Genomic DNA, 16,222 nt, shown 5'->3' on the forward strand with positions numbered 1-16,222 from the left:
TTCCCGCTTTTTCTTTTTCAGGATTATTTTGAATTGTAGTTCCGTAAGAACTTTATAATCAGCTTTTCAGTTTCCACAAAGAAGTTAGCTGAGATTCTAATAAGAATGACATTGAATCTGTAGATAAATTTGGAGAATATTGCCATTTTAATAATAATATAAAGTCTTGTGATCCATGAGCATGGAAGGCTTTTCCATTTATTTAGATCTTCTAAAACTTCTTTCAACAATGTCATGTAATTTTCAGAGTATGAGTTTTATACTATTTTTGTTTAGTGTGTTGCTAAGTGTCCTACCCTTTGTGATACTATTTCAAATGTAATTATTAATTTCATTTTTGGATTGTTCACTGCACGTGAATAGAAATACAATTGATTTCTGTTTATTGATCTTGTATCCTCAATTGTGTTGAAATCATTTATTAAATCTAATAGACCGTTCATTAGTGGATTCCTTAGTGTTTTCTATCTATGGGAGCATACTGTCTGTAAATAGAGATAGTTTTACATTTGTTTGCAGTCTGGATGCTGTTTACTTCATTTTCTTGGCTTATTGCAAGAAGTTGAATGTTGAAGTGGCAAGAGTGGATATCATCTTGTTCCAAGTCTTAGGAGGAGACTGTTAGTTTTTTATCATTCAATGTAACATTAGCTGGGGTTTTTGTAGATAACTGTTAGTCACTCAGTCATGTCCAACTCTTTGCAACCCCATGGACTGTAACCTGCCCTGCTCCTCTGTCCATGGAATTCTCCAGGCAAGAATACTGGCGTGGGTAGCCATTCCCTTCTCCAGGGCATCTTCCTGATCTAGGGATCAAACTGAGGTCTCCTGCATTGCAGGCAGATTCTTTACTGTTTGAGCCACCAGAGATGGTATTTATCAAATAGAAGACATTATCTTTAATTCATTTGTCTATTAAGACAATCATACAGGATGATGAATCCCTCTAGGATTTTGTTATTGTACTGATTTTCATATGTGGAACTAACTTTGCATTCCTGGGGGAAATTCTGATTGGCTGTGATGTATAATTCAGTTTACATGTAGCTGGATTTGGTTTGCTAGTGTTTTGTTGACATTTTTGCATTGGTGTTCATAAGAGATATTATTGGTCTGTAGTTTTCTTGTGATTTCTTTGGTTTTGTTATCAGAAGTGTTTTCTTCTCTTATGTTTTTAGAAAAGTTTTGGAAGAGTCGGTATTGATTCCTCTCTAAATGTTTGTAATTCTGCATGGAAGCCATCTGGTCTGGGCTTTTCCTGTGGGTGTTTTTATTATTCATTCAGGTTCTACTATTATAGATCTTATTCAGATTATTTCTTCTTGAGTCATTTTCAGTAGCATGTTTTTCTAGGAATGTCTCCATTTCATCTAACTTATATAACTTATTGGTGTACAACTGATCACAGTATTCTTTTAAAATCCTTTTTATTTCATCAGTAGTGATGTCCCCTCTTTCATTTCTGATTCTGGCCATTTGAATGTTTTTCTTATCTTTTTTATCCCCCCCCTGGTCAGTCTAGCTAAAGTTTTCTCTATGTTGTGTTGATCGTTTCAAGGAACCAGCTCTTGATTTCATGGACTTTCTCTGTTCTTTTCTCTGTAGCAGTTGTTTCTGCAGTGATCCCTATTTCCTTCTTTCTTCTTGTTGTAGGTTTTAGCTTGCTTTTCTTTTCCCAGTGTCCTAAGGTGAAGGTTTAGGTTATTCATTTGAAACCTCTCTTCACTTTTAATATATACCCTAACAGCTACAAATTTCTCTTTAGAGCACAGTCTGCTCTCGGTGGCCCTAAGCCCCAGTTCGCCCTTCTGGTGTTGGTAGGGAAGGGGCAGCATGAGGCGAAGCATCCTCTTGTTTTCAAAAGACAGAGACCCCCACCTCCTCCAGAACCTGCAAAGGGCATAAAGAGATGACCCTATGGACCCAAGGGAAGCAAAGATGGAGTCAGCCCTTCCTGCAGACCCTCGGCAGTCTGGCCTGAGGGCATGTTTTCAACAGTAAAGAAGAGGGAAGACAAAATGTGGATAGAACTGGGAGGACTTTTGTCCGCAGAATGGGGAGGCCCTCCAGGCAGCCACCAAAGCCAGCACGTTGCGAGCCCAGACCTTTCTTTGCAGCGGAAGCGAAGGCACACATCTCTTTAAGGGGCTTTTCTTCTCAGAGCTAGAACTGCACTGAAACGCTCCAGCCTGGAAGTTGCAAGCAGCTCATTTGCTTGTTAGTAGCTTTAGCCTGAAGGTCAAGGTAACCACAGACAGCCTGACCTCAGGAGTGGAGCCATCCTTAGGGGACATCTCTGCTCACCTGGGAAGCATCTCTGTCTCTGCCGCCTCTCTTCCTGCCTGCCCAGTGTCTTTTCTCTCCTGCTTGGCCTCATCCTGGCCAGCCGTCCGTCCTTGTTGCCTGTGAGCTCCCCTGCCCCTGCTGGGGTGTTACCAGGAGAAGAGGAAGTGTCTGTCCTTCTCTCCTGAGAACCGGGAGCGGAGCTCCCTCCCCACTGACCTGCTCTGTTTCTGCCCGCAGGAACTCCTGCATTATTTAATCGGTACCCTGCTCCTCCTCGTCGCCTCCATCGTGGCAGCTTCCGAGAGTTACAGACAGAGCGGACTGGTGGCTGGAGCGGTGAGGACGCTTCCCAGGAGGCGGCAGGGAGGAATTCCTATTCTGAATGCCCACTTTCTTCCTCACAGGGCAGCAAAGGGATTGTTCTCTGGGGACTTTCTTTCTCAGGACTGGTCTCCACCTTGATCCATCAGCAGTAGTCCCCAGAGAGCCTGAAACGTGGGCCCATGGCAGAGGGCGTCAGGTGGTGATGGGCAGGGCTGTGCAAACTCAAATGGCCCCAGCGGCCCAGACCTCTTTCTCTTACGGCCACTCCTTAAATCAGGGGATAAGTAGGTTTTAATTCTCATGCTTGCCCTGGTCATTTGCTCGGGGCTGTCTCAGCCCTGTGCAGGGAAGGGTTCTGCACAGGGAAGTTCCCTTTGGGGCCCAGGGAACAGTCCTGCGATCAGCTAGTGATACCCACCACGAGTCTCAGCTTTGCCATTCCTGACTATTCACAGTATTCAGACCAGGAAATAACACTTCTGTACCTTTCAGAGGTGAACACTGACCCACTGGCTAACCTGAATGGAAGTAGCATGAAGTGGACAAAAATAGAGCATGTTGGGAGCTACGTGTATTTATCACCCAGAGACACACAAATGTGTCTGTGTGAGCGTGACTCACTCAGTCGTGTTCGACTCTTGTGACCCCATGGACTGTAGCCCGCCAGGCTCCTCTGTCCATGGAATGAATTCTCCAGGCAAGAATACTGGAGTGGGTAGCCATTCCCTTCTCCAGGGTATCTTCCCGACCCAGGGATCGAACCCAGGTCTCCTGCATTGCAGGCAGATTCTTTACTGTCTGAGCCACCAGGAAACCCACACGTGTCTTAGAAGTCACATATGGGAAGCCATATTCTTTAAAAGATCTATAGATTCCTGTCATCTGATTTCTGATTTAGCTTATTGTTTATAGTTTGGAAGCATGTGGGCTACGACCGTTTTGCCTCACTTTTCAAATGAGTTTGAAGAGAAGCTGTCTGTGTGATAGTCACTCACTTCCACATGGAACTCAAAATCTCTTGACTTTGGGCTGAGAGCCAGTGAGTGCCTGGGATTCCACCAACGGGTGGAGTCTACAGGGGGCAGAAGGTCCCTGCAGAGGGGCAGCCGGACCTCTGAGCACTCATGCCCCTTGAGCTTAGTCATTCAGTCGTGTCTGACTCTTTGTGACCCCATGGACTATGGCCCGCCAGGCTCCTCTGTCCATGGGATTCTCAAGGCAAGAATACTGGAGTGGGTTGCCATTTCCTGCTCCAGCGGATCTTCCTGACCCAGGGATCGAACCCTCGTCCCCTAAATTTGTGCCCCTTAAGCCCCTCCCATACCCCTTCCCCACTGTGGAGGTTAGTTTCCAAGAAGAAGGATAGTTCCCACCTGCCTGCTGACAGAGGAGCTTTATGCTTACCGTGGTTCAGGACCACACGGGCAGAGTCCCACTGGGTTTTCTGATTCGGGTGGCACGTGACAGTATTAGCCCTGGACTCCCAACAACCCCCACTTGTCCTCCACCTGTCCTGGGGGAACAAGCATGGACCCAGAGAAACCAGAAGAAATGAAAAGATACAGTCCCTGCTGATGAGAAAGGGATGCTCTTGCTTAGGAGGCCGGGGCCATGAGACAATTAGCACACAAGGCCCTGTCGTCCAGAAGCACATTATGTAGCCCTGTAATAAACTGTTCAATTATGCAGTGTGAACAGTTGGGGAGCAGGACAGTGTATAATGTGCTAATTGTGCAGAACAGACAATGAGAGGCCGGGACAGGCTGTAATAGGCTGATTATGTGGTGCAGACAGTTGGTACAAAAGGAACCAGGGAGATGGACAAGGGGGAAGAGGAGGCTGGGGGGCTGCTGGGCAGGGCAGCCACTTGGGAACCAGCAGGCAGGCAGGATAGTCCTGCACTTGGGCTGGCTGCTGTGGGCCATTCCTGCTGGACCTCCAGGGGCCCCGGCCATGCAGTTGGGGGGCCTGTGGACACCTGGCAAGGTGAGCAGAGAGGAACCCTGGGCTCAGACCTCTGGTCTCATCTGGCAGAGCTATGAGGGTTAAAGGAAGTCATGCATCTGAAGGGCTTAGAACACTGCCTGGGATGAAGTAAATGCTCCATCAGTGTTAGTACCTGCCGCTGCAGTTGTTGTTAACCAGAGGTCCCCAACCTCTGGGATCTAGTGGCTGATGATCTCAGGTGGAGCTGATGTAATAATAATAGAAATAAAATGCACAATAAATGTAACATACTCGAATCCTCCTGAAACCATCCCTCCTCCCTGGTTCGTGGAAAAATTGTCTTCTCTGAAGCCCAGCCCTGGTGCCAAAAAGGTTGGGGACCTCTGACAAGTCGGGAAAGGCTACAGGCTTCCAAGTCCCAGGCAGAGACACCTGAGTCTGTGTCTGCTTCTCACTCCATCATTTAATAATCCTCCGTGAGGTCCTTTAAAGTGTTGGTGAAATTGTTAGTCACTCAGTCATGTCCGATTCTTTGTGATCCCATGAACTGTAGCCCTCCAGGCTTCTCTGTCTGTGAAATTCTCCAAGCAGGAATACAGGAGTGGGTAGCCATTTCCTTCTCCCGGGGATCTTCTGACCCAGTGATTGAACCTGGGTCTCCTGCATTGCTGGCAGATTCTTTACCATCTGGGAAAGTAAAGAAGGTAAAGAACTTCCCCACCAGGGAAGCCCGGGAGGCCCTTTGCCTACCACAAATGAGAAGGCTGCGCAGGGCTAGGTGCTCACAGCGGAACGCAGGAAGGACAGGCATGCTGCTTGAACTTATTTCAGCCTGATGTTACTTAAATATGTGTAAACCTGGCGCCAGGTATGGGGGCCTCAACTTCTGGCTCCAACACAGCTGGGAAGCCAGACAGAACAGAAAGCCTTTATGGGTGAAGTGCATATGATGCCCCCATACCAAGATCCATTTGAACATTAAATGTTAAGAGCCCCAAATAAAATGTACTGTTCCTCCTTTTTCTGTCTTATTAGTCCAGGATAAAGACTGGTGGCTTGGCCCCAGCTGGGTTGTAAACATAAACCTGAGCGGGGGCACGTAGTTGTCTGGAGAAGAGGTGAGAGGTGGTGCCCAGAGGCCTGGCTGCGACCCAGTTGCAGGCCTGACTGGGGCCAGGGCATCACCCCCGTGCCTGCGTGAGGACAGGTGGCCAGGTCAGATGAGTCCCCGGGCTCCCTCGCGGCCACAGCCAGTACAGGAAACAGGCACAGGGATGAGCCGCTGAAAGGGCTGCCTGCGTGACTGGCCCTTGCCCTGGGCACCTCCTGGCCCCTCTCTCTTGCGCAGATCTTCGGTTTCCTGGCCACCTTCCTCTGCCTGGCGAGCGTGTGGCTGTCCTACAAGATCTCGTGCGTGACCCAGTCCACAGGTGAGTTCTGGTCTGAATACAGATGACCAAGAAGGTTCCCTGTGCTCAGGAATGGGAGGATATGGGCTCTGGAGCTAGGCAGTAGGGGACCACTGACAGAGCACCATCTTGTCTCCATGGTGCCCAGGGTCACCCCAACATTCTCATTCTCTTGATGGCAAAGCATTTTCTCTAAATGAGTTTCCTAATGACAAAAATAAAAGGTAGTATATTTAGAAAATAGAAATTAAAAAAATTTTTCTTAAATAAAAACCATTATCACACCACCAAGAAATAGCACCTGCTGGGTATCTGTCCCTTCAGCATTTCCTTGCTCTGAATATACAAAGAGAGAAATGTGCCTTTGTTTTTTGGGCCGTGCCATGCAGCTTACGGGAGCTTAGTTCCCTGACCTAGGATCAAAGCTCCTTTCAGTGGAGGTACAGAGTCCTAACCTCTGGACCGCCCGGGAAGTCCCAAGAGATGTGCATTTATTAAAGGATCAGACTTCGTGTATGATTTTGCAAACTGCTCCTCTGTTCCTGCCCAGCCCCTTATCAGTCACTTTCTCCACATAATTAAGGGTCCTGCTCTGGCATCCTTCATGGCTCGGTGGTGTAGCACTGGCTGCTTTGCATGTCAGCATTGTAGTTCACTGAAATTGTCTCCTATTTGGGCACATTATATATATATATATTTTTTTTTTTTTTAATTAAAAATTCTTTCCTACTCAACAGTGCTGTAATGAACATCCTTGTAAATATATCCCCACACACATAACCTAATGTTTTTTCACCTTTAGAATAAATTCCTAGAAATAGGATTGCTGAAAGTTGAACCAGCTATACTTTACTTCTTTCTTTGAATAGCACTCTTGCTCATTCTTTTCTTTGTTTTTAAAACATACATTAAAAAGATCAAAGAGTCTTACAGAGTGCTTGCCACAGTAGAGCTTCAGTCTCCTCCTAATACTCTCACTGGCAAAAAGCTAACAGAAGGCTGGGTGAAGAGTCAGTCACCAAGGACCACGGTGGTAGGATTCCCTTTAGGAAAAATGTCCAAAATAGACAAATCCACAGAGGCAGAGAGTGGAGTACCGGTTGCTTAGGGCTGGGGGCAGGGGATACAGGAATGACTGCGTGTGCGTTTGGGGATTTTTGGGACACGATGAGACTGTTCTAAGATTGTGTGGATGGTTGTACAATTCTGTGAATACAGTGAAAACCACGGAATTGCACACTTTAAATGAGTGAACTGTGTGGTAGAATAATTATATCCCTGTGAGGCTGTTTAAGAAAGAATGAATGACGAAAAAAGAATGTGAAAAAGTTAATAGGTAATGTCTAAAAGTGATACATCAATCAACCTTGATATAAATATGTTAAAATTAGGAGGAAGACCCGAAAGAAATAGCTAAAGGAGTTCAAGTACCTCTGAGAAAGAAGCCTGGGGTGGGGAGGAGAGGGGAGGGGAATCTTTTATTTCGTTTTTACAACCGGACTGAAAAAGCCAAAGTAATTCCCACAGCCTTGGTGTGGGCGGGGGAACGCAGCGCATGCGCAGCCCCGGGGCAGCCCTGCGGGCCCGGCCCCCTCAACCCTGCCCTTCCCTTCCCCCAGACGCCGCCTGACGCCCCCAGGTTCCCCCAGCCCTGTAGGAGGCCCTGCAGGACGTGTGCCTCCGCGGATGGAGAGTCATGAGCTGGCGACCCCAGAAGAAACCGGGGTCTCGGGCCTCGCACCGGATCCCCCGGGTGGGAGGCGCAGGCAGGACTCTTCCGGCTTCCAAGCGGGTCCAGCCCCTCTCTCCAGCCTTCCACACTTCATCAGAGAATATGCCTCCCTGTCTGGGAAAGAAAAGCAGCCGCCAGGAAAATCTGATCTCTTCCTCCAGCTTTAGAACTGCCTCAGGGACTGATGCCCCCCACACCCCCCGACACCCCTCCGCTTATGGTGATGGGGGGAGGGGGTTCTGAATACTCCTGTGACGCCTGTTCCTCTCCCCAGCCCTCGGGAGGGGCTCTGCCTTAAACTCTCTTCTGAAAACACAGCCATCATCTAATTTATCTCGCTTGGAAATCCGGTCTTGAAGGTGCACTCTTCCTTAAAAGCGAGGCCTCATGGTAGCACCATGCGGTCAGCCGGTCCCCAACTAGGTGTCACGGCCCCTTTCCTGTTCTTCCCATTGTGTATGTATGTTTTTCAATAAAATGTCGACTTGGCCAATTGCAGGAGTTCTTATTAAATTAGAAGAAGGCTGTACAACCAGAGTGAGGCGCGTGCTACCTGGGGACCCACGACGTTCATGTGCCCTCTGGAGGGGAGAAGAGGAAAGAATGCATATCATCCTGGCCTCAGAAGACTTGTGTATTTTCAAAGTACATTGATATTAAGGGTGGAAGCCAGCATAATTCACATAAGACTAAAAAGCAACTTGGGCAGCCTTAAAAAGTAAATTTTGACACATGGTACACCATGGATGAACCTTGAAGACATTCTGTTAAGTAAAACGAGCCAGACATTAAAGGACAAATACTCTTATGATTTTAGTTACATGAGGTGCCTAGAGTAGGCAAAGTTCACAGAGACAAAGTAAAATGGTGATTGGTTGCCAGAGTCTGGAGGGCGGAATTGGGAGTATTTAAGAGGTTGAAGAGTCTGCCTGCAATGCGGGAGATCCAGGTTCGATCTCTGGGTCGGGAAGATCCCCTGGAAAAGGAAATGGCAACCCACTCCAGTATTCTCGCCTGGAGAATCCCATGGAAGGAGGAGCCTGGTAGGTTACAGTCCACAGGGTCAAAGAGTGGGACACAACTGAGCGACTTCACTTTCACTTTCAATGGATAGGTACAGTTTCCCTTTGGGAAGGTGAGAATATTATGTTCTGGTTGGGTCTTCCTTGGCAGTCCAATGGGTAGGCTCTTCACTTCCACTGCAGGGGCTGTGAGTTTGACTCCTGGTTGGGGAACTAAGAACTCACATGCCACCAAAAGAAAAAAGAAGACATTCTGGAGATGGTGGTGATGGCTGCACATTAATCTGAATGTAATTAACACCTGAAATTTGTTTAAATGGTTAACGTTTATGTTATCTATATTTCACCAAGAGTTTTTCTTCTCTTAAAGCAACGCAGGACCTTCTGTCTAAGGCTCCTAAGTAACTGACAAACTTCTTGGGAAATGGAGAAAGACAGAGACACAGTTCTGCCCACCCACAGCAGGCACCACAGTCCAGCAGAGGCCAGCACCATGTTCTAACAGCTAAGACTTGCGGGTCTAGAGAAAACAGGTCTGTCATCTCAGGGGCAGTGCCCACGAGCAAGCCAAACTCTGTCCCCACCACCCCAGCTCCCAGCATGGGGAGGTGACCCACCAAGCAGTCCCAGCCAGGCTGGACCAAGCGGAGATATGAGAGGAGGGATGTTTGGACCCATAGTGGGAGGATGGTTATGACTCCTCGCTTCCACTTCAGGGGGCATGAGACCTGCCCCAAGGACCCAGAGCCAGTCTTAGCTCACCACGACCACTGCAGACCCAGGAAAGGGTGTTGACATCTGTGGCATCAGGGACCCTGGGAGGTGAGACCAAAGTGGGTCAGCCCACATGGTCTCCCACGAACAGGCGGCAGAGCCCTGGGGAGGGACCTGGAAGGTGAGGTGGTGCCCTCCTTCGGGCAGGCCTCTGCACAGACGTTTCCTCACCATCCACAAGAAAAGACTTCTGCTCACTGAGGCTCCCAGGTGCGGCCACAGAACCGCCCCTTCCTCCAGGAGCCCCATGAGGAAGCCCATCTGTCCTGAAGGCCAGGCGGAGGAGTGGGGAGACCCCAGGAGAAAGCCGAGGGCACATGAGGTCAGGGCTGGAGATGGGGTTTGAGTCCAGGTCCTCACCCTGGACCGGGAGGCTCGGCCTGAACTTGAAGGCTCCATTCTCAGCCTGGGCTGAAGCATCAGGATGCTCAGGTGACCCGAAGCTAGCCCACTCCCTGTGCCACCACCTCCCAGGCCTCTTCTCTAGCCTGGGTTGCTACCTTCTGTTGCCATGGAAATACCGCAGGCCTTTGGGTACCACTTCCTCCCCACTGTAGGGCGGTTTCTGAACTGTAGCAGTGAACAGGGGTTCACAGAGGTCAATCTTTATTTTAAATTTTTTAAAGAAAGTTACCCTATTTTTAAAATTAACTCATTAATCTGGCAGTGTTAGGTCTTAGTTGAGGCACTTGGATCTTTTCCTTGCCCACTCAAACTCTCTAGTTGTGGCATCAAGCCTCAGTAGTTGCAGAACACTGGCTTAGTTGCCCAAGGCATGTGGGATCTTAGTTCCCCAACCAGGGGTTGAACCCTGGTCCCCTACATTGCAAGGCAGAATTTTTACCACTAGCCCATCAACGAAGTCCCTGGATATCAATGTTATGTGCAAAATATATATTAATATCTTAAGATGCACACTCCTCTGTTGACGGCAAATGCTGACAGTGGGAACCCCGCCTCACACAGCCCTAGAAGGCTGGCCTTGCACCTTGGCTGGTCCAGGGAGACACTAGGAATGGGAGGTGAACTTCTGAGAACCTTCCAGGATATCCTGGGCAAGCCAGGCTTCCTCCAGCACCAGCCACTAAAACAGATAGGTGAATGAACAGAAGAGGCTACAGCCCCATTTAGCGCCTTCCTCCAAATGGTATGTTGTTCCAGTTAACCTCATTACTCTCATAGACTGACTTCATTAGAAGTCGGTGTTATAAATGTAAATGAGTAATTTATATGAATGCCATATTTCCAGTTTTATATAATGGAATTTGATGTGTGATTTAGATTGACATGGGGGACTTATCTGCTTTAAAAAAAAAGAGGCACCCCTTGAGCTGAAGGGAGCTGCATGGCTGCCCATTAGACACCAGACAAATGGACAGGGTGACCAGTTCAGGTTGTAGAAGGCAAAAACACCAGGAGAAACTTCCTCAGGAGGCCGCGGTGACAATACCTGGTGCCTCTGGACCTTGTAAGCAGACTGAGGCAACTGATAGCTTGTTGGGGATTCACTGTCAAGAAAAAGAGACCATGATTAACTCTGTATAGAGTTGTGCAAAGAAGGAAACGCTAAGGTATGAAGTCTTGCGCCGGATTCAGTTCTGAAGCCGGATTAAACAGTCAATAGCCAGAAAGCTATTGATCTGGTCGAAGCTATCAAAAAAGGAAAAAGAAACGCCGGGCCGGGGATGCACGTGGAGGGGCAGCCGCAAGCGCCGCCGGAGTCGCCAAAAGCCCCACGTGACTGAGAGAAGTAGAAATCTGGGTTTTTAGGCCAAATAAAACTTGCGTGGGCTGGCTGCAACTAGTTTGCAGAGCACCCCCGACTCCTAGTAGGGGTCCTCGGGCAGGCAGGGGAGGCGCGGGGGCGCAGGAAGTCAGCTGCTTCCTGCGCCCGCTCGGGCAGGGCCCTCCCCGGGGAGCCGGGTCCCCCGCCCGAGCAGCGCCTCTGCTCCCCGCGGGCTCGGCTTCCTTCTGCGGAAAAGCACCCGGCCCCGCAGGTGGCTGCTCAGCTCCCCGCGCCCGCAGCGCCTCCTTCTGGTGGCCTTGGGGAGCGCCGCCCGGCCCGGAGAGCCAAGACATCCTAATCCAGGGTTCGGGATCAGAAGCACAGCTTGCAGGTTTTATTGGAACCTCAGGCACTCAGACGCATCATAATCCCCTAGTTAGTGATGCTCACGCACTGATCACTGGCTTCTGACCACACAGCTTCTGACCACATTTAACTGTAACTACACGCTTCCCACCCCATCCCAGCTCCTGGTTCTCCTTCCTTTGGAAATCTCCATTCACCCCACCTTTGCTTTTCTTATCGCATAATTCTAGTGTCGCTCGATGTATTGCCTAAAAAGTGCAGATATAAGTGTGGCAATTCTTTATAATTAAACAAAAAGGACCCTATGCCGTAGGTCATCCTTTCATTGTGTTGCTGTAACAGACACACACACACACACACACACACACACACACACACACACACACACACACCCCGCGCCCCCACCGCCTTTCAGGCAACACTTGGCATCCTCTCGGCCCTTTTTCGCACCATCTCTTAATCCAGACAGGGACCACGTGTCTGCCCCGCAAAGGCTGTGACCAGTTTCACTCCAGCGCAAGCACAGAGCTGGGCCGCAGGCTTCCCCGACAGCTTTTGACTGCCACACCAGAGCTTTCCCGTGGACCCCGCCGTGGGTGTGCAGCCCGCAGCTACACGAGAGTTCCTGCCCGTAGGGGGATGCTGGCTAATTGGACACAGCGGTCAGTGGATACATTCGTCCTCCTCACCCGGGACAGACTGGTCTGTGTCAGTCGCTCAGTCGTGTCCGACTCCTTGCGACCCCATGGACTGTAGCCCGCCAGGCTCCTCTGTCCATGGGATTCTCCAGGCAAAAATACTGGAATCGGTTGCCACACCCTCCTCCAGGGGATCTTCCCGACCCAGGGATCAAACCCAGGTTTCCTGCATTGCGGGCGGATTCTTTACCGTCTGAGCACCAGGAGAGCCCAGACTGTGCTGAGGCAGAGTTCATACAGTGTCTCCCATGGGACCCTGCACACGCTCACACAGGGTGGTCCGTTCGGCAGCCTCCTACTGGCTGCGCTGCCCAGGTAGGGGTCCATCTGGGTCTGTGAGTACAAGCCAAAAATAGGCCGCAGCTGCGCCAACTAACTGCCTTACTGAGGGGCGACCTTGGAAGACAGTAGTGAAGGTTGCTGACCCCAGTGGTTGCAGCTCAGAGCATCTGACTCTCCCGAGGAAAGAAAATACATAGCCTGGAGGGAGCGGTGAACGGCCAGGGACAACCCCCTACGGCCCCCTGCAAGAAGTGGGTGGGCAGAAAGCCACCAAGATTCGCAAACGAGCGAGTCGTTTGGACAAGAAGTGAGTCACCTTCCCAATAAAAATCCTGGGTAAGGAGGCCACTGAATGCCGGGAAGAAGGCAACCCAGGAAAACCGCTGTGCAAATGAATCTATTTTACAACTAATGGCCAAGGCAGGTGATTGACAGCGATAAAAGGGGCGGGCGGAGCGGACCGGAGGAGCCGTGAGCCTGCGCAAAGGAAACAACGCAAGAACCTGGAGTGAGCCCACGAGTCCTGCGCGCGAAGACCTGCTCGGTGCGAGCTGACCCCGCTGAGACCCGGTGAACCTAAGCCATGGGACGAGCGGGGACAAGACTCAGGTATGGGTCGGCTCTCCGGCTTCACCCCACGCAGGGGGAAGCCCTGCATGCTCCTGAGCTTACGGAGTACTGGCTGTAGTTTTGTGGGGGGTGTTTGGTTGGCTTTGGCCTGGACTGTGCTTGCCTCTCTTTCAGAAGAACCTGCTCACGGGATCCACTCGTTGCATCCACTGTTGGTGGCTCCTCTAAGAGTCAGATGCAGGTTCCAGGATGGGCTTTTCCCCGTAAAGTTCGCCGAGCGTTACAGTTTGACACAGCGCCTTCTTCCTGGGAGAAGAAAGGGTCCACGGTCTTTTCACCCGAGGTTTCGGATGGCCAGGGGTGCAGCACGGAGTTTCCACGCTTCCTCGGGAGCTGCACCCCCACTGTCAGGCCGATGGGAGCCGGGAGCTTTACTGTGGACTCTGGGTGCTTCGGTAAGAAGGTGGCCACGTTCATTTCCGCCACGCTCGACGCTCCCAACGTGGACGGAGCTGCCGCTTCCCTCATAACCTGGCTCTTAAGTCTGCAGTCTGGGGTATGGCTGGTAGTTTATTCTTTTAATGGGGGTTGAGGGTGGCGGCAAGGGATAGATGAAACCTGTTTGCTTCCACCTGGTGTAGCACACAATACACTTATGGCCCTGAATCTCCAGTGAGAGAGCATCAGTGGTTTGGACACACAACTTGTTACCATGGGAACTGTTGGTGGGTGTGCAGGCGTCTCTATAATGGCTTCACAGGCCAAACTGCTTTTGCTTAGTCACCCACGCTCCCCTCGGCTGCCTTCCAAGTAGCCCTCTTGGGAGCTGCATCACAGCTCAAAGAGACATTTCACAATCAATTAACAAGAAACTTGGTTGCAACCACAAATTGCGGCAAAAATCCCAGCTCCACTGGCCCCGTCGCATATTGTCTAATTAGAGACAGTACATCCCAAACCTGGGAATATTCCTGTAACCTCCACCCCCAGACGTCAGACCTGTGGCCGTATTTGAATGAGGGCCCCAATATCCAATAATCTTGGAAGCCCTTTAGGCACCCTACCCTAGCACCTCCCTCAAACCAATGAGTAACAGGTGCTTGTTACTCATTGCACAGCTGATGGAGGCCTTTTACCACTACGGTTCCTCTGGTTCTCCTGGCCCTCTGAGCTGGAGGTGGTGTTTTAATAAGAAGTATAATAGACTAGCCCGAAGAATATAGAGGTTGAAGAAATTTTGGCCAAAAAAAAAGTATAATAGACAAATGAAAAGTTACATATTTAAAGGAGACAACGTGGTGGTTTGACATATGTCTACTTTCTGAAATGATTACCATAGTCAGGTTAACACATCCATCACCTCACAGATACCATTTTTTTTTTTTACGTGTGTGGTTGAGTTTGTGTGTGTGTGTGTGTGTGTGTTAAGAAAACAAGATGTTTGTTTATTGTATTTATTTGGAAAATAATACACTAAAGATAAACTTATTAAAAACAAGTCTTATGAACAGGCATTTAAAATGTTTAATATTGGACTAATACAATAATAAAACATCTGAAATTTTGAACATTGTTGTTGTTCTGGATACAAAAGGTCTAATTTAGTTTAAGTAAGATCTGAAACACCTTTATGAAACTTATTTTGCTCAATGGGTATGATATTAAAGTTATGTGTATATAGAGGTGAAGTGAAAGCTACTCAGCTGCTCTTTTTGACCCCATGAACTATAGCCCACCCGGCTCCTATATCCATGGGATTTCCCAAGCAAGAATAGAATACTGGAGTGGGTTGCTGTTTCCTTCTCCAGTGTGGTTGAGCTTTTGAATTTGAGAACTTCCTCCTGCCATTGAGAAGCGACTGTGAACGTGACTAACCTCTGGTCAAAACAGCCTCCAACTTGACATCCTGCAAGTCTGAACTAAATTCCATAGGTGGGATGAGCTCTAGGAAGTTCTGTCGTGAAAACACTATGGATCTTGCAATTAAGCCCAGTCCCTAAGCCTTTAACTTCACCAACAGGTGTCTTCCTTCATGGAAGGAAGGAAGCTGACAAGGGTCAGTGAAGAAGCCCATCCAGCTCCAAGGTGAGCAGGTCCTCTATAATGCTAGAGCCTTTCAGTAAAGGCAAACAGCTGATGGCCTGCAGCAGTGGGTGTCCCCTGTGATAAGCTGAGCTTCACGTGGGACTTTCTAGTCAGAGTACATTGCCCACCCCTGCTCTCCCAGGAATTAATGAACAATATCTGTATATCAGCTCATGAATAGTCACTTATGTCCCAGCTTTAATGGTCAGGTCTTTGGGCCCCCAGGACTGGATTTGTAAAGAGATCCCATATATTGGATGACCTCCCCTTGGAAACATAACAGTTTTCAGATTCAGTATTTACATTAAATGTATAGTTATATGAAATAACCACACCTAGAGAACAGTGTTGAGACAAACATACGTGGAAAAAACCAACATGTGTGGCCACTACCTCTTGTTGTTTAGTTGCTAAGTCACAGATGACCCCATGGACTGTAGCCTGCCGGGCTCCTCTCTCCATGGGATTTCCCAGGCAAGAATACTGGATTGAGTTGCCTTTTCCTTCTCCAGGGTATCTTCCTGACCCAGAGTTCAAACCTGGGTCTCCTGCATTGCAGGTGGAGCCATCACCCCTACTGCAGACCAATGGACTATGCTCAAGTCCACCATGGTTGTAACGGAACAACCATAAAGCTTGAGATGTCCAATGAGGAATCATGGAAGTAACTCTTCACTGCAAAGACTTGTATCGTTGGTCCACTATCCTAGAGTCCTCAGTGAGGTCTTTCACAAGGCCACCTGGTCTGTCTTCACCTATTGGCTGCTTGTACAAGAGTGATTAGCCCCTCTGTCTACCTGAGCTCCTACGCATTCAAGGGCTTTTGCACCTGCTTTGATCTCAGCAGGTGAATGGGTGGATGTTTCATTTTGTTCAAATCTATGTAGATAAACTTGACCACTTTGTCCCAGATGTTCTATGGTCACCCTCCCCTGCCCACTGTCTACATCATTGGAAAGTAGCAACTCCTGGGCCAGAAAGGAAGATGATCTGGATCATCC

General features: G+C 49.1%; 1 protein-coding gene across 1 annotated transcript in view; it reads left to right on the plus strand.

Moving 5' to 3' along the window:
- CMTM7 (CKLF like MARVEL transmembrane domain containing 7) overlaps positions 1–7,728 on the plus strand; it is a 46,369-nt gene extending 38,641 nt beyond the window's left edge. The window contains exons 3-5 of the mRNA XM_061127675.1: positions 2,524–2,622; positions 5,906–5,987; positions 7,586–7,728. Of these exons, the coding sequence (XP_060983658.1) occupies positions 2,524–2,622; positions 5,906–5,987; positions 7,586–7,596 (192 nt within the window). The 3' untranslated portion in view covers positions 7,597–7,728. The remainder of the gene's footprint in view (positions 1–2,523; positions 2,623–5,905; positions 5,988–7,585) is intronic.
- The last annotated feature ends 8,494 nt before the right edge of the window (positions 7,729–16,222 follow it).

The sequence above is a fragment of the Dama dama genome, chromosome 24, assembly GCF_033118175.1.
Source record: "Dama dama isolate Ldn47 chromosome 24, ASM3311817v1, whole genome shotgun sequence".
Classification (NCBI taxonomy): Eukaryota; Metazoa; Chordata; class Mammalia; order Artiodactyla; family Cervidae; genus Dama; species Dama dama.